Below are 19,045 nucleotides of genomic sequence, written 5' to 3' on the forward strand. Positions count from 1 at the left end.
GTGAACAGCAGCCCCCTCCTCACTGCCGCTGGTACCGAGACTCCATCTTGGTTCACCATACAAATAACTGGTCAGGACGACTGGTGGTGGGCGCAGGCTTGGTCAGCAGAGCTTCCTATCCACCTTGGGTCTTCACACGTATCACCGTGCAGTGTGTGTCATCTGTGTGCTATGGGCCCACGTGCCTCCACCACAACCTGAGCATTGAAGTGACTGGGCAGGATGTCCGTCTCTTCCTGCTTCGGCCACGCCAGCTTCCCGTCCGTGAATGGCAGCCAGTGGAGTTGGGTTGGTGTGCACGCCTTAAGAGATCTACCTGGATCTACCGCTTCAGGAGTCAGGGGGGAAGTCCTGAAGGCCAGCTTATTCCCAGCAACCAGCACAGCGAACCAACTGCAGCCACTGTTTACCCCCATGCAGAATTGCACCAAGTGTGTGAATCCTATTATAGCTACCACACGACAGTGAGGTACCCAGTGCGTGGATTCTACACTGTGTCACTCCACATTGAAAACGGGCCTCAGTCGAGTCGTAGCCTAGAGTTGCAAGTGCAGCCTGCCCTGCTTCATGTCTTCACTGCCTCTTCCAAACTGCTGGGCTTCCCCCAGAGGACACTCAGCCTTTCCTGGACCCTCCAACCTCTCAGCTCCAGAATAACAGCTTTCATGTTGGCGGAGGAGCAGGGTCGGGGGGACTGGGACCACTCATGCAGTTATAACCCATTTGCTCTAGAACGTAATTTCTGTGCTGCACCCAAACCACAACATTCCGGGGAGAAAGTCATATCCAGCATCTACTTCCATACCAACAAAAGGATATCTGGAGAACTGAGAGGCAAACTCAATTTTGGGAGAGACACCCTACTTTTCACAGCAAGCAGAACGTCTCCAGCTCATCTCACCCTCAACCCGTGGAAGATAAGGACCGGCATTTACATTTTTAGCCATAAACAGGGCCTCTTCTATTCCACTCAAAAAAGCAGTGCTGTCAATGCCGCTGGTGACAACGCCAGCTCCCACTACATCTTTTACCAGCAGGAGAGCATCTCTTACCTCATCATCCTTAAATTTCTCCAGCGGCGATGGTATCGGTTCAACATGCACGTGTATTTGAACCGCAGAGGGATTCTATTCGGGTCTCTAGGAGAAAAAGGTATAGAAGTTCATGTTTTCAGTGATCATTCGCCTGATAAAAACTTGGTCTATATTGTGTGGTTTATTCCTGTACAGCATCCTCTGTTGCAGTGTGAGTGGGCCTTCAACTTGCAACTTTTTGATTCAAAGAACAACCATCTGGTTTGGAACAATACTTATTCTTACAAGGATCGTGTCAGAAACGCTGCCCGTTTTCTTCCCCAGTCTCTTTTACCTTTCAGAACTGCACTCTACACAGGCTTTGTGGCAGAAGTGAACTGCAGAAGGACTGGACTTGCTCGAGCTGTTTTGAAAGCCACAGTCCACACTTACGCATCAAAGGTCTTAAAACCAGAGGTGCCTTGTCAAAAGAGTTTCTGTCATGAAGTGACTGCCGTAATCCAGAAACCCGATCCTTCTAACCCAGTCACAAGCTACTCAAGACAGTCAGCAATTACCTTGAGAGCAACTGCAAAGGCACTGTGTAGGACACGTTCACATGTAGATATAATCTGGGAAATCTCCGGTGTTCATAATTCAGTCCCATCAGGAGCAACTAGCAGGATAAGGACAGGCGGAGTCACATTTCACATGCCCGGAAAGCTATTAAAGCCCGGCTTATATCGTCTCAGAATGACCATGACAGTATACCTACCAGAATATAATATAACCATCAGAGAGTCTGATTCAGTTACCATAGATATTGTAGAAAGCGATCTGCTAGCAGTCATAGCCGGAGGCTCTTTCAGGACAGTAGGTGTTTCTGATCGTTGGACTTTGGATGCATCCGCTTCTTCTGACCCGGATTCAGACAACCCCCAGGAAGGACTCTTGCTTAACTGGTTGTGCTCCAAACGAGAATCAGATTTTTTAGAGCGGAAGCTGAGCCCACGTGGAAGATGCCGTCCAGATCAAGAGACTTTGAAATGGACGGATTCCCACAATCCAGTCCAAACAGTACAACAAGAAACATTTCAACCAAATAATACGTATTATTTTGTTCTGAGAATTACTAAAGACAGAAAAACAGCAGATGCTTATCAGACAGTTCAGGTACTGCCTGGCTCTCTTCCTGTGCTGAATTTCACCTGTATTCAAAACTGTGGAAGAAACATTATACCAGCTAAAAGACTAATTCTTTATGGGAAATGTTTAAACTGTAAAGGTAAACCGGTCATCTACCACTGGTCTCTTCTTTCATCAAGCTCCAAGAAAATACCCTTTGACTGGGATGCCAAAACTTCCACTGGGAGGTCAAATCCCTACCTAAGCATCAATCCTTTGGCTTTCAACACTTTGCCACACAAATCTTACACTCTTAGCCTCACAGCAAGCACGCAAGGAAGCCAAGAAGCTACTTACAAATATTCATTTTCTATTAATGCTCCACCACGGATTGGGAAGTGTAGCATTTATCCAAGGGTAGGCACAGCATTCCTTACGACATTTGTTGTCCAGTGTAGTGGATTTGAAGATGAACATGGACCTCTTACATATAAAATCACGGCGCATTCTGACGAAACGAAAATAGGTAAAACGTCATTTCTAGAGAATACTTCACTTGGAACAGTAGTATATGTAGGTCATCAGCATAAAATTCTTCCATCTTTTCTTCCCCTTGGTGCACCATCTAAAAATTATGCCTTGATAGTGTGTGTTCAAGTGTATGATGCCCTTGGAGCATATTCTCAAGAAAGTTTGCAAGCCACGGTGCATGATCCGAGAAAGAATAAGCCAACTGATGGTGTTCTCAATGAACTACACAATTTAATCAGTGGCCCCACGGCAATCTTCTTCGAAGCAAAGGATTACTTTAATATAGGTTATTATACATATATGGCGGCCTCAGTATTAAACAATATTGAGGCATCACCAGCCATTCATGGCTCTAAAACTGATTTGCGGGAAGCTTTCCTTAATGTGTCTGCAAGGATTCCAATGACTGAGGTTGAGGTAATAAGGCAAGTGATTGCCAGTATCTGTCAAATAACACAGGATGTCACAGAAGTAAATGGGAAATCACAGCTTCTCGCAGTGAGAAAACTAAAAGAAGCCAGCGAAGCTCTACAAAGGCACAAAACCCAAGACCTGGGTTCTAAGGAAACAGAAATCCTTGTCCATGGTATATTTACTGGGCTGTCAAATGTGTTGGCAGCTGCTCTATTAAAAAGTAGGCACGTCAATGTAAATTCAGTTAAGGAAACCATTGCTGTGACAGAGATACTAGCAAACTTAGTATTACAGGACAAAGTACCTGGAGAGTACGAAACTAATCTAGAAACTAAATACTGGGCCATTCATCTACGGAAAGATGAGAAGCAGGATGTTTCTCACACTTTTAAAGAAAGAAACTGTAAGAACTGCTTCTATCCCAAACTGAAGAAGGAAAATGACACTGACTTACCGGCAGATGCTGTGGTTTCCACAGTTTTGTATGAATTTGTTGAGAATCCCTTCCCTTGGCTTTTGGACACAGTAGTTAGTCACACAATAGTGACTGGGTTTAGGATGACCGCCGCGAAAGAAAATGGTGACATCGTAGGGATCACACCTGAGATTGCAGAAGTGATGATAGACATACAACACAAGGATTCCACCACCTTTGGCCTAACTGTAGGGCCAGCTAAAAATCACCATAAGACAACAGGAGGCTTTAGTTTTGAAGTGAAGAGAATCTCCAAAGACGTATTTATCCAGATTGTGAGTAACCTAACGGTTACTTTCAATGTCTCTCTCTACCTTGGGCTCAATGTCAGCCATCCTCCAATAATTTCTTATATTGCTTCCTCTGACAAACCTCCAGTACTCAGTGGAAAGCATTCTAATATTAGTAACTGTGCAATTAAGGCTCCATATATCCTTTGTCTTCCTCAGTCGTTGCTTCGGACTTTAGTGGAAGGCAGCTCAGCAGACAAATGGAACATCTCGGTTGTCTTACAATCCCATCCTATTGTGAGAGCCCAAACCACAAAGATTGTTCGCATTGCTGTTTTTGCAGCGGAGTGTCTAGATTTAGATGGGGTTCAGAACCAGTGGAGAGAAGGAACATGCAATCTTGGGTCTCAGACCAGCTGGTCCAAGATACATTGTATTTGCAAATTAAAAGACAGTGTCATAAGAACAAAAAGGTCCAGGTCGACAGGGACCTCCAGATTGGGTACCAGATTTCTGAGTGGTACATTTCAGCTTTATCCCAATCCTTTGGATATAAACAAGGTCCTTTTAGCAGAATTTGACACAACTCCAGTGACACTATTTACAGTGTTTTTCATTTTTGCAATCTACATCTTTCTGATTATCTGGGCCACAATCAAAGATAAAGTCGATATGAAAAGAAAAGACAAAATCCTTGTTTTGCCAGATAATGACCCTTTTCACAGAGTTTGCTACCTGGTCACTGTATACACAGGAAGTCGGCTGGGATCTGGAACCACAGCGGATGTCTTTATCGAACTGACAGGCCAAAACGCTGTCAGTGATGTCCATCGCTTAGAACACCCAACTTTCCCAATCCTCTTTCGTGCAGCTGTTGACACCTTTCTCTTAACCACCAAGACAGATTTAGGAGACATTTCCTCTCTTCATGTCTGGCACAATAATGGTGGTGCTTCCCCTAACTGGTACTTAAGCCGAGTTAAAGTACAAAATGTACAAACGAAAGAGTCCTGGCTGTTTTTATGTCGAAGCTGGTTTGGTCTCGGTAAGGACTGCAAAATAGAAAGATCGTTTCCTGTTACTGACAAAGCCATACCTTTAAAAAAGATGGATTACTTCTTGATAAAACTTGCCAAAGACTTGGAAGACAGCCATGTGTGGCTCTCTCTCTTTTCTCACGTTGTCACTGGTCCTTTCAACAGAGTTGAGAGAATATCTTGTTGCTTGGCAATCATGCTCTCCAGCCTATTATTTAACATCATGTTCTTCAGTGGTGAACAGGACCAACAGGTTATTTCGATACAGCTACGTTATATGAAATCTATGTATATTGGGTTTGTGAGTGCTTTCTTTTCTATTCCTGTGCACCTGACAATCATAACTTTATTTAGATATTCACAAGAAAAGCCTTTGGATCTCCAGACAGATGAGTATGAGCAAAAGAGATGTTTCCTTTTTATGTCTGCAAGCTCTCTCGTAAACTGGAATGTCCGATGTCCGTCACCACCAAACACTAATTATAGCAACAATTCTTCAGTGGAGAAGGACACAGACACGAAGACACTAAGGAAGTTCATGCACCGAGTGTTGCGCTTTATTAAGAGACCACAGTTTCCATGGTGGTGCAGATATGTCTCTTGGACATTGGTCTTTTTAATATCTACAATGGCATCTTTTTTAATCATATTATATGGTTTGACCTATGGTTACACAACATCATTGGAGTGGTTTATAGCATCCATGACATCGTTTTTTGAGAGTGTCTTTTTGCTTCAAACTTTGAAGATGGTTCTTATCTCAGCTATTAGCACTGTATTTACAAAACACTGTAAAAATATCTCCTGGATAAACACAGAAAAATATGAGAAGATGAAGCTGGAGAAAGCAATTGTAGATGGTAAAGACATGAGGACGCTGCACCATGAACTTGTACAACTTAGAGGGTCCTGGGAATACGAACCTTTAGAAGAGGATAAAATCATCATTATGAGGGAGAGAACAAAGGCCCAAAACCTAGCCTTTGTTTTTATAAGGGATATTATTGCTCATGTAATCTTCTCATCCTGTGTTTTAAGCATCGCTTACTCAACAGATACCACTACTAGCTTTTATTACAATCAAGTTATTTATAATAAATTCTCTGCCAATCTATCCCTAGTAAATAAACTGGAGGATGTGTACAGATGGACACGCAATGTCTTTGTGCCACTGATACACAATGATTATCAACCAACCTATCTTTCAGACACTTCAGCTAAAATCTTTGGTTTGCCCAGAATGAGGCAAATAAGAGCCACAAATACTGAAAAAAAATGTTTCCATTTACACAGCTTTGTAAATAGTTTTCTGCGTAATGAAAGCCATTGCCATCATAAATATGGAACTGATCCAGAAGATGAAGCTGATTATATTGGATCATGGACAAACCCCATGCCTAAATCCACTTCCAAACATTCCAGCAGTATTCAAGGGTTTACCTATGAGCCAGACGTTGATAAGTGGAAATATAAATCTTATGGTGTTTTGAACACATATGGGCCAGGGGGGTACAGCTTTTATTTTTTCCCTGGAGAGCAGCGACCCAATACAACACTGAGGCTGGATGATATTCAAAGAAACTACTGGCTAGATGAGAAGACCTGGGTAGTGATCTTTGAGCTGACCATTTTCAATCCGGACATAGATCAGTACTGCAGCATCACAGTCATGTTTGAGACTTCTGGTATTGGAGTTGTGGATGCCAGCTTGTCAGTTCGTACTTATAAACTGTCTACTTTGCATCTTCAAACCAAGTCCCAGATAGCAGCATATGGAGTTATGACATTCATTCTGGTCTTTTACCTTGCTGATGAATTTCATATGTTACATCAGGAAAGGATGGGCTACCTGAAAAGAACAACTAACTTAATCAATCTTGCCATGAAGATCAGCTGTATACTTTTCATAGTGTTAATTGCACTCAAATTCAAACTGGCTTATAACTTAATAGACTTTTACCTTCTTAATCCAGAAAAATTCGTTCCTTTTCATGTGGTTTCTCAAATTGATCAGCTCTATGGGATGGTTGCCGGATTTTTGACCTTTCTTCTGCTTTTAAAACCTTATCGCTATTTCAGATTCATGTATGATGTGCGTCTAGCAGCAGCCACCATAGCAGCCGCTCTCCCAGTGTTCGTTTCCTTGACCATGCTTACTGGTCTGGTCTTTTTGGTACACATATCATTTGGATACCTATTATTGTGCGAATACGAATGGAGTTATAATTCTGTGATTCATGCTACCCAGACCGTTGTTTCATATTGTATTCATGTGGCATCACTTCAAGACATTCAGTTTCCATCCAATACATTCCTGGGGATCTCATTCCGAGTCTTATTCATGTTTACAGTTACTTGTGTTCTCATCAGTTTATGGCGTGCTGTAATTATCTTTACCTACACATCCATGAAAAAGCCTACCTATGAACAGCATTCTGATGAAGCAGCAGCAGTAGATTTTGTAGTCTATAAAATCCAAAGTCTATGGTTTTTCATCACTCATCAGACACCATCCACAAGGAACAGTGACCTTCTGAACAGTATAATATTTGGAAAACCAAGAGCACAAAAGTGGAAGGCAGGAAAATGATTTCTCTTTCCACTTAAGAAGAACACTGCTAAAAAAATGAATAAATTCTGTATTTCCATGGAATTTGTCTGAATATGCTGTCATGTTCAGTTGCCGTCTGTTCCACTTCACAACTATTTCTACTTCTGCTATTCATATGACTCCTGATTCTTTATGCGCTCTTAAACTATAGTGAACAATTTTTTCTGTGTGTCCTGTTGAGTGTTAAGGCCAAACTAGATTTGATGGCGCCCTCATGGCTGCAACAGGGACACCACCCCCACTTTAAAGTGTTTAAAACTGGGGGGGGGGGGAGAGAAGTTCTGTTTACGTGTAGAAAACGGCCAGCCCTTGGCAGAGGTGACTGTGGGACAGAAAGGTAATTTGTCATTTCTGATCCAAATGGACCCTTAGACATAAAGTTTGACCAATGACTTGTTCAGTGGCCAACTGTGGCTCTCTGTTTTTACTCATGAAATTGACGGTTCTTTCAACAGACTAAAGAAGATGTCCTGTTGCTCAGCAATATTACTGAGTTCTGTGTTGTTTAACAGCATATTCTTCAGTACTGAGAAGAATAAAGGTAGCATTTCAGTATATCTGAGTTGTGTGACATCCATAAAAATCAGAATTCAAAGTGCCTTGCTTTCCATCCCTGTGGACCTGATTATAACAGCCTTATTGAAGTACTAGCAGTAAAGCCCATTGTAGAAGCAATAAAACGAGCTCTAGAAAGATGTGATGCGTAATGAATGCATAGAAAGGTACAGAAGTGGAAGTAAAGTCTCACACACACAGCCAGGCCACCTGGGGCTCTCCCATCCCCCCCCCCGGTCAAGCCTCCTGCGGCCCAGCCAGGCCGGCCTTGGCTCTCCCCCCCCGTTCAAGGCCCCTGCGGCCCAGCCAGGCCGGCCTTGGCTCCCCCCCCCCTTCAAGCCCCCTGTGGCCCAACCAGGCCAACCTTGGCTCTTCCACACACACCCCGGCAACACTACCCCTGGGCAAGATGGTGGCCCTCTGAGGCATGGTTGCCTTGGCAAGAGGGGCTTCTGTGGTGGAACTCCAGGGGGAGTGGCGGGGAGACCTTGAGAGGCCAACAGGCCGAGGGAGGGAAGGTGGGAACTGCAAGGGCTGTGAAGGCATCTTTAAACCCTCACAGCCCGGGGATCAACAGGAGGTCCTCACCGAAGCAGCTGAGAGTGAGAGAGAACAAGAGTGGGAACACTGGGAGCATCCCAACATGAGGAGAAGGAATAGGGTGAGCATAAACCTTCTCTCCACTCCAGAGGCCTTGGGGATCTTGAGCACATCTCACCCCTCCAAGGCAGCAGGGCATTATCTAATGGGCTGCCTATGTAGTCTGCCCATGTGGCAGGGGCTCAAATCTTGGCAAATGCTGCCATGTTCTGGCCTTTCATTTCACACAGCCCTGTGTTGTGAGATGTCAAACCCCACATGCCATGCAGCAGTTCAGGATTCAGCAGGTGCCACTCAGTGCCAAGTGAGCCCTGCCCCCCCCCCAGTCCTGGCTGTAAGAGGCTGCATTGGTGAGCTCCCTAGATCATTAGATGCCAAAAAACCCCTCCCTACATAACAGTGACCCACCCACACTTAATACTGCAGTCAGCATACATTTGTATATTACAAAAATCAAATTATATTAAAAATGGTCTTGTATGTGTCATGCTTTAAAAAGTGTTGTTTACAAGCAACTCCCAAGGCATAGAGCGCAACCCTTTCAATTGCATTTGGGGACAAGTCACAGTTCAGTGGGAGAACCCATGCTTTGTACGGAGAAGGTCTCAGATTCAGTTGACACAGGACCTTGGGTACTATGGCTCGAATCCCTGAAACCTTGGAGAGACACCACCAGTCAATGGACTAACAGTCTAACTTGGTATAACGCAGCCGCAAACATTTATCCATTTCCATTCCTACTGGCTAGTCAGGGCTCCTTTTGTAGCAGGAACTCCTTTGCATATTAGGCGACACACCCCTAAGGTAGCCAATCCTCCAAGAGCTTACAGTAGCCCCTGTAAGAAGAGCTCTGTAAGCTCTTGGAGGATTGGCTACCTTAGGGGTGTGTCGCCTAATGTGCAGGGGAGTTCCTGCTACAAAAAGAGCCCTGCACAATATTTCAAAAGGAGGTGGGATTTTCTTGGCGGTGTCCTCCAAAGCGTGTTTGTGTGAGTGTGCACGACCACACACATACTTGTAATAAAACGTGTACGTAAACAAATAAGGACATGGCTTCTTCAGATGAAGGCGAGATGAAATGGAATATTTTATGAGGGCTACAAAGAGGGCAAAGGATGGGAGACATGGCTTTTTGAGAGGGGCAGGGAAGTAGGGACCCTGGTTTCCCAGCAACGCATGGCATTCTAGAATCCATGTAAATGTTTCATCTATGGCAGTTGGGGATGCTGAGAGCCAGGGACTGCTCCTGATTCCAGCTTTTTGCATCACCCTAAAATGCACCACATGTTGTACCCCCTGATCCTCTTCTGGTACTGGGGCTGCTTCCAGTATCCAGCAGCCGTGGCCCCTCATTTACTGCCACCACCACTGCTGGTCACCTGCTCAGACCAACAAACGCGTTTCTCTCGGCAGCAAAATTACACTCTTTGGACTTCATGTCTGTGGGATGGAGACACCAAGCTGTACTACTGGAGAGACGCTGGGTTTGTTTCAAGAATTAGGAGGGGAGAGACAGATTTGTCATCTTCTCCTCATTGTAGCTGGTACTGGGGGTCAGCCTGGGTGCACAGCATGATTCTCTGGCCACGTTCGTGGTTGCCGGGCTCCAGCCTAGAAAGAAGAGCCTTACATTTGCCTTGGGACTCCAGCCGCATCCCTGTACGGTGTGTATCGCTCTCCTGCAGACTGCCCTCGTGCCTTCACCGCAGCCTGAGCATTGAAGTGTTTGGCCAGGATCTCCAGCTGCTCCTGCTTTGGACACCCACACGTCCTACCCAAGAACAACAACCGGTCCAGCTGGGCTGGTGTGCCCAACTCAACAGTTCAAGACAGCCCTCCCGCTACAGCAGTCAAGGAGATGAACCTGTGGCTTTGCTCCTCCCCGCTGCCCGCCTGGATTCTCCACACTACCATAGTGGTGACTTGTACCGCATGTGCACCTCCTATTTCAGCTACCACCTGACTGTGCATTATACCCACCAAGGACTACATGTCGCTTCCCTCCGCACTAAGCATAGGCCTCAAGCCAGCTTTAGCCCGGACTTTCCAGTGGAACCCATTCTGGTACACATTCTCAGTGCCAATTCCAAATGGCTCCATATCACTCATAGCACCATCAGCCTGTCCTGGAGCCTCTTACTTGTAAGCCCCAGAACAATGGCCTATAGGCTCTTGGATGTTGAGAGCGGGGGGTTCTGGTTTACCTCCTACAATCCATACGCTCTGCAGAACAATTACTCTGTTGGCCGTATTCCAGAGCATTCCAGGAAGAAGGTAGTGGCTGGCATATACTTTTGCACTGGAGAAGGGGGTACTGGCGAGCTGAGAGGGGAACTCAGGTACTCTGGTGCCACCTTAAGTCTAACATCTAAGAGTGAGCCACCATCTCACTTCACTCTCAACATACGCAAAATCAAGACGGGCAGTTACCTTTTTAGCCCTGCCCAGGACCTGTACTATGCCACCCAAGAAGGAAGTGCTCCTGGTGACCTGTCCAGCATACACTACTTTTTCTACCAGCAACAAAGCATCTCCTACCTATTTACCATTGAGTTTCTCCAACTGCAATGGTACAAGTTCAACGTACATCTGTACCTTAACCGAAAGGGAGTCCTTTCACAGAAGTCTTTCCCCGAGAAAAATATAGAAGTTCATGTTTTCAACAGCGGTCCTTCTTTTTTACAAAGTGTGATCTATATTGTGTGGTTCGTTCCCATCCAGCATCCGCTGCTGCAGAATGAGTGGACCTTCAAGTTGCAGTTGTTTGATTCAAGAGATGAGTTTCTCATACAGAACAACACTTACACATACAGGGATCGTGTAGAAAATGCTACCCATTTTATTCCTCACTCTGTTTTACCTTTCAATCCTGTCTTGTACACAGGCTTTGTAGCCCAAGTGAACTGTACCAGAAGCCGATTGATATGGGCTGTTTTGAAAGCTACGATCAACACTTATGCTTCAAAGGAAAGCAACTCCCTGGTTGCTTGCCTTCAAAAAAATTGTTTTATCAAGAAAGTGAATATATGGAAACCTGATATTTCTAACCGTGTCTTAAAGTACAGTAAAGGGACCTCATTTACTCTGTCTGCTGACATACAGATGAACTGTCCAAGTCCTAAACAAAGACACAACATCTGGAAAATCTACAAGGTCTCAGACATGAAGACTACTCCTGATTGGTCAAAACCTTTTTATCCACCTGGCTTTGGAAGGCTAGATCTCGTCATGTTAGAAGTTCCTGGTTCTACTTTAGATGATGGCTTGTATCTCTTTAATTTTACAGTGAAATTAATCACAGTGGATACTTTGGAGAGTGTAGAAGGCTCTGATTCTGTGTTTGTCCAGATTGGGTCTGGTAGTCTTGTGGCCGTCATTACTGGAGGCAATTTCCGGACAGTTGGATTTTCGGATCAATGGACCCTAGATGGATCCTCTTCCTATGATGGTGATCCTGCCTTTCCTTCTGAAAGACTCACGTTTACTTGGTACTGCACCAAGCAAAAATCAGACTATGTATCTATGACGCTAAGTCTGAAGGGAAAATGTCGCCCAGATCAGGAGGGCTTGAAATGGACAACATCCTTGGATGCAGTTCAAACAGTGCCGCCTGAAGCACTTCAAGAAAATTCTGTTTATTATTTTTGCCTTGTGGTTCAAAAGGGTGACAGGATAGCTCGGGAAGAACAAACGGTCCGTGTACAGCCAAGCTCTGTGCCAGCTCTGAACATCACATGCATTGAAAATTGTGGCAGGTCCGTCACTCCCACTGAAAGATTTTGTCTCTCTGGCAAGTGCACAAACTGTAAGAAACTGAGCAAACCACTCTATCACTGGTCACTTCTCATGGCAAATTTCACTGAGGTAAATTTTGATTGGGATGCCAAGTCTACAACCGGAAGGTCCAGTCCTTACATATGTATAAAATCACTGAGTTTTGTAAATATGACAGAAGAGACATACATTCTTACTCTAAAAGCAAGCATCTGGAGATACCAGACATCCGTTTATAGCTATTTATTTTTTGTAAATTCTCCACCTCAGATTGGAAAGTGCTTGCTTAAGCCTACCACAGGGATTGCATTTCTAACAAAATTTGTTGTTCGTTGTAGTGGGTTTAAAGATAAACATTTGCCTCTTACATATAAAATCAGAGCAGCATCACACACCCTAACAATTACCAGAAAGTCTTCTACAGAAAACAGCAACCTGGGGACAATTGTGTATTCTGGTTATCAGCCTAAAATTCCACCATCTTTGTTACCCATTGGCATCCCCTCTAAGCAATATGCCTTGCCAATCTATATTGAGGTATATGATGCCCTTGGAGCATTTTCCCAATTAACCTTACAGGCAAAGGTACACGGTCCATTCAAGGGTAAGCAAACAGAGGTTACTCTAAATGAATTACATAATTTTTCCAGTGGACCAAAGGCTCCAATAACACATTTTCTTGAAAGTGGGGATTACTTTAATGCGGGATATTTCATCTACATGGTGGCTTCTGCTTTAAATAACATTGAAGCGCTGAAAAGATTTCACTCCTCTAAGACTAAACTACGGGAAATCCTTCTGAACAGGTTTGCAGGAATCCCTGCAAAAGGTGTAATGGAACTAAACCAAATGGTCTCAGGAATTTCTCAAATAACTCAGGAAGTCACGGAAGTAAATAGGAAATCACAACTCCTTGCAGTCAGAAAGCTCAAAGAACTGAGTGAAGAATTGAAAAGGTACAGAGATAAAAACATAGGCTCTAAGGAGACAGAAGTTCTCAGCACCGGTATTTTTGAAGGGCTGTCTAATATCCTGAAAGCCTCTCTGTTAGACATCAGAAATGTCCATAGAAATGGAGTGGAAGAAACTCTCTCTGCCGCTGAAATTTTAGCAGAACTCGTCTTACAAGGTAAAGTTCCTGGAGAAAATGAAACTCTTATAGAAACCAGTGATTGGACCATCACCATTAGGAAAGATGAAAAATGGGATGTTTCTGGTACTTTCTCTAACAGAGAAGTCTGTAAGAATTGCTTTTATTCTAAAATCAAGCCAGAGAGTCATGATGAGTTGCCATCAGATGCTGCAATCTCCACTGTTCTTTTTGAGTTTCGTAGAAACCCCTTCTCCTGGTTGTCCCTTTCAGAAGATATGAGCACAATGGTGACTGGATTCAAAATGACAGGAACCAGATCTAATGGTGACACAGTGGGGATCATACCTGAAGTAGCTGAAATGATCATGCCTAGAAAAGACAAGGGCCCCGCCATCTTTGAGCTGAAGATTGGACACGGCAGAGGATGCCACAAAACGACTGGAGGCTTTAGTTTTGAAGTACCTAGGAACTCCAAAGACGTTTTCATCCAGATTGTGACCGAACTGAAGTTTACTTTCCAAATGTTTGTTTATCTAGACCTCAATACCAGCCATCCTCCTGTTGCATCTTTCAGTGTTTCCCATAACAAGAACACAGTAACGAGAGGAACAAAGTCTAAGGGCCATGACTGTGCAGCTCAAGCCCCTTATATATTTTGTCTCTCCCGCTCTTTGCTCAGATCCATTTTCCAAGGTAACAGTGCAGAAAAATGGAACGTCTCTATTGTTTTACAATCAGATCCATTCAAGTGGGACCCAAGCGTTCAGGCCATTGGTATCCGGCTTTTTACTGCCGACTGCTTATCCCTAGATGGAATCCAGGGTCAATGGAAAAAAGATGTCTGCAGCCTTGGCTCTCAGACGAGCTGGGAGAAGTTACATTGCATCTGCACAGCCAAAAAAAGGACTCCAAGGACAGCAAGTCCTCAACCAGGAAGAACGTCCAAAAACAACATAAGGTTTTTGGCTGGCAAAATCAATGTGTACCCTGATCCGGTAGATATGAAGGAAGTCTTGTTGGTACAAACCAACAACAATCCAGTAACGACGGTGACAGTACTTTTCATTTTTGTCATATACATTTGCTTGGCTTTTTGGACAACAAGGAAAGACAGGGCTGATATGGAAAGCAGGGATCGTGTCATAGTCTTATCAGACAATGATCCCTACGACCAAGTATGCTACTTCGTCACAGTACATACGGGGAGTCGCTTCGGAGCAGGAACCACAGCCGACGTTTTCATTCAGCTGATAGGCCACCGGGGTGCTAGTGATATACATTGCTTAAGACACCCTGAATACCCAACTCTTGCGCGTGGAGCCGTCAACACTTTTCTCCTGAGTAGTAAGAATGACCTTGGAGACATTTATTCCTTTCGCACTTGGCACAATAATAGAGGTTCATCTCCTAACTGGTTCTTGAGCAGAATCAAAGTGCAAAATGTGCTTACCAAACAATCTTGGATGTTCATGTGCCAAAAATGGTTTGCGCTCAATAAGGATGATGGTCTAATAGAGAGGTCCTTTGTCGTTACTCATCCAACCACACCTTTAAGCAAAGTGGATTTCTTCTTGATAAATCTCACCTATGAGTTGGGAGAGACCCACTTATGGCTTTCTGTTTTTGCTCACAGCAACATCGGTTCTTTTAACAGGCTTCATAGATTGTCTTCTTGCTTAGCAATACTGTTGTGCATCCTGTTCTTTAACATTATGTTCTTCGACGCTGACAAGGACGAACTAGTGGTTTCTGAACAGCCATGGTATCTGAGGTCTCTACTGACGGGAATTCAAAGTGCCTTCATTTCCTTCCCTTTGCAGATGTTTATAACTGCTTTGTTCAAGTACACCCAGCGGGAGCCTTTGCCACAGGAGCCATCTAATACTCAGCCTAAAAAATATTCTGCTCCCATGTCTAGAAATCTTAGGAACTGGAAAGAGGGTTTGCAGAAATGGTGCGTTGCAGAAATGGCTCCAAAATGTCTAGGCTATCATTTCCAAAAGGACCCTTCCAGTGCTCCAGATTCACGCAGTCTGGAACAGCGGAGCAGAAAAAGATGGGGGCAGGTGGCAAAAAAAACGAGTAACTGTACCATTTCTGAAGGGGATGCAAACAGAATTGCAACGGAAGAGGACGTGGTTCGTGAGGCCAATGCCACCAACAATTTGAATAGTAGAAATGAGAAGAAAGGTCCGTATCCTCAGACAAAACCGCTAAATAGTCTCATCATGATCCTTCATAAAAGCCCACAAATAATAATTTCCTGGTGGTATATGTATGTTTTGTGGGTGTTGGTCTTGGCCACTTTGACAGTATCATCATTTTTTATCATATTTTATGGTCTGTCCTATGACTATGAAACGTCCTTTGAGTGGCTTGTGGCATCTAGCATCTCATTTTGTGCGAGTGTGTTTTTGCTTCAGACCTTGAATGTTGGTTTTTTCCCAACCCTGAGGACTGTCTATCCAAAATTCTGTGAAGACATCCCATGGTCCAGCAGAGAGACCTACTTAGAGATTAAACTAGACAATATCACGATGGATGCTGATGAGATGCGAGAGTTACATTACAACCTAGTCAGACTTCGAGGAACCAAGCAATACCATCCCTTGGAAGAGGAGGAAATCACTCTTTTTAAGAAAAAGCAGAAGATTCAAAGGCAAGCTTTTGTTTTCATAAAGGATGTCATATGTCACTTCATCTTTCTAATTCTTATTTTAAACATTGCCTGCTCGATAGAAAACAGCACTAGTTTTTACTACAATCAAGATATTCATACCAAATTCTCTCGGGGGCTCGATGATATAAGCAAGTTAGAGCACGTTTACACTTGGCTGAAGAATGTCTTTCTACACTTGATCCACAACATAGACCACCCAACTTATCTTTCAAAGTCCTGGTCCAAAATCCTGGGGTTGCCCAGGATGCGACAAATAAGAGCAAAAAACACGTCAAAGGAATGCTTTCACTCACGCAGTTTGGTAAATAGATTTCTGATTAGAAACAGCCATTGCCTTCACAAGTATGGACAAGACCCAGAAGATCGACAAGATCACCTTGGGCTGTGGACAGATTTTGCCAATAGATCAGATTCCAACCTTTTTAGCAATTTTTCAGGCTACACTTACTATTCAGTCACTGATCAATGGAGATATGCTTCATATGGAGAAATGAATACTTATGGAGCAGGAGGGTATACTTTTCATTTCTATCCAGAAGAACGACAGACCAATTCTACAAAAAGAATTGCTTTTTTAGAACAGAGAAGGTGGCTGGATGAAAATACCTGGGCATTAATAGTTGAGCTGACAACTTTTAATTCAGATGCAGATTTATTTTGCAGTATCTCAGTTGTTTTTGAGATGTCTGGCTTAGGCCCTGTTAACACAAGCTTGTCAATCCATTCATACAGACTCCCAGTTTTCCAGAAGCTAAGCAACACACAAAAGTTGGTGTACATTATTGTTGCTTATATGCTGGTCTTTTATATCATTGATGAAGTTTGCATGGTGGAGCAACAGAGACTAAAATACGTCAGAAATATTTCTAACTTAATTAACTTCGGGATAAAGACAGTCTGTCTGTTTTTCCTTTTGTACCTTTCCTTCAAATTTAAGCTGGCTTCTAGCTTAATAGAGCTTTACTTACATCATCCAAATGAATTCATTCCATTCCATAAAGTTTCCCACGTCGATCAAACAATAAGGGTTACCCTGGGTTTTTTGATCTTTCTTATCATTTTGAAAACTCTGCGATATTCTCGATTCTTTTACGATGTGCGCCTGGCTCAGCGCTCCATGTTAGCCGCCCTCCCTGGAATCTGCTCCATGGCGCTGGTGGTGGCCGTGTACTTTTTTGTCTACATGGCCTTTGGCTACCTGGTATTTGGCCAATATGAATGGAACTACCATACTATGATTCATTCTGCTCAGACGGTATTCGCGTACTGTGTTTCAGCTTTTAAAGACACGGCCTTTTCATCCAATAGGGTGCTCGGAAGTCTCTTCCTGTCTTCGTTTATGATGGTCATGATCTGCGTGCTGATCAATTTATTTCAAGCGGTGATCATGTCCTCCTATGAGGACATGAAGCAACCGGTCTACGAAGAGCCTTCCGATGAAGCGGAAGTGGTCAAATTTCTGTGTCACAAGATCCGCAGGATGTGGTTTATTGTGACCTGCAGGACACCACCTGAAAGCGATGCAGAACTTTTCATCCGAGTCCTCTATGGTCATTCTGAAAGGAGAAACTCACGTCACCTGGGACTCAAAGCCAGGAAAATAAATGGCCGGAAAATGGTTTACCTTGTTGTTTGATTCTTTGCTAGCCTTACATGCAATCGCCAGAACTGGAAGACAAAGAAAAATGGGAACCACAAAGAACAAAGGGATTGCCTTAATTAGGGATTAAATCTCAAATCTCAATTCTAATGAAGCCGTTTTTCATTACTTACATGAGTTGGTTAATTAGTACCATGTAATCAAGGGATAATTACACTGAGTTCACAGCAAGCATTCCTATAGACAACCTGGATGAAGAATCATAATCAACTCCAGCTTCTTTCATCTTTCTTAAAGTGTGGACTACAATGAAAATCAAGCAAACAAGGGTATTATAAATGTGCAGCAAACAACTGGGGAACAAGCCCGTTGTGCATGTCTCTTTTCTTGCAAAGGGATTTTGGTTACCTGAACACACAACACGCTTCTTATCCAACCCTGTCTTAAGATACAGCGATAGTTATTCAATGGTGTATGTGTGTGATTTGTTTTATTGTCAGATGGACAAGGAAGAAACCTAACAGGAAGTAAAAATACACTGCAAATTTTATGAGGTTGTTTTGCGGTTTTGTCATTAACGACACCCTGTATCTAATGCCGAACCTGACCTCCATGCAAATTGATAGTCAGGGGTCAAGTTGAGAGAGGAGGTGTTCTGCAGACATGGGAGATCCCTCAAGTTTACAGAAAAAAACTGACCCCCCCCTTAAATCAAGTGGGGGGCTACATCTCCCCAAAACAGAACTATGTTGACTGAGCAAATGTAAGCCGGAGGAGCCAGCCAAACTGCTGCTGGGCAGGTGGGCAAGGGGTGCCAGCTCCACCACTGCTGCCCCTCCTCAAAGTCTGTGAGCAAAGGAGAAGGAACAGGAGCCAGCTCACTTGCTGTCCCCTCTGTTGCAGAGGTGGGTAGGGGAGGTGAAGTGGAAGCCCTGCTCACCCCACTGACACCTGCCCCACTCTGCCTCCTCCTCTCCTCTGCAGGCAGGTGGGCCTAGAATAGGAATTTCCCAACCTGGATCCCCCCACCCAAGACTTTAACCCCTTTCTCCCCGGGTGTGCGCTGCTAAAAAGACATAGCTCATCACATGTCCTGTCTGCTGGGGAGGATTTGTGCCTTCCCTGCAGTGTGCAATTGAGCTCTGGGGGGGGGGGTAACCTCTCCCTGGTTACCACTGAGGAAATTTTTTGAAGTGCACCCCATCATAGATCAGATAAGATTCAGGAAAATGAATTTCTATCAGCGTCAGTGGAAATATGGGATAGATGTAGAAAGATTCCGGCTCCAGATGTTTCCCAACTATCCC

General features: G+C 43.9%; 1 protein-coding gene across 1 annotated transcript; it reads left to right on the plus strand.

Moving 5' to 3' along the window:
• The first annotated feature begins 11,819 nt into the window (after window positions 1-11,819).
• PKDREJ (polycystin (PKD) family receptor for egg jelly) lies at window positions 11,820-17,774 on the plus strand. Its single transcript, XM_015427227.1, has one exon. It carries the CDS (start codon window positions 11,820-11,822, stop codon window positions 17,772-17,774), a length of 5,955 nt encoding a protein of 1,984 aa, XP_015282713.1.
• Window positions 17,775-19,045: the final 1,271 nt, after the last annotated feature.

The sequence above is a fragment of the Gekko japonicus genome, unplaced genomic scaffold (genome assembly GCF_001447785.1).
Source record: "Gekko japonicus isolate JY-2015 unplaced genomic scaffold, Gekko_japonicus_V1.1 scaffold1221, whole genome shotgun sequence".
Classification (NCBI taxonomy): domain Eukaryota; kingdom Metazoa; phylum Chordata; class Lepidosauria; order Squamata; family Gekkonidae; genus Gekko; species Gekko japonicus.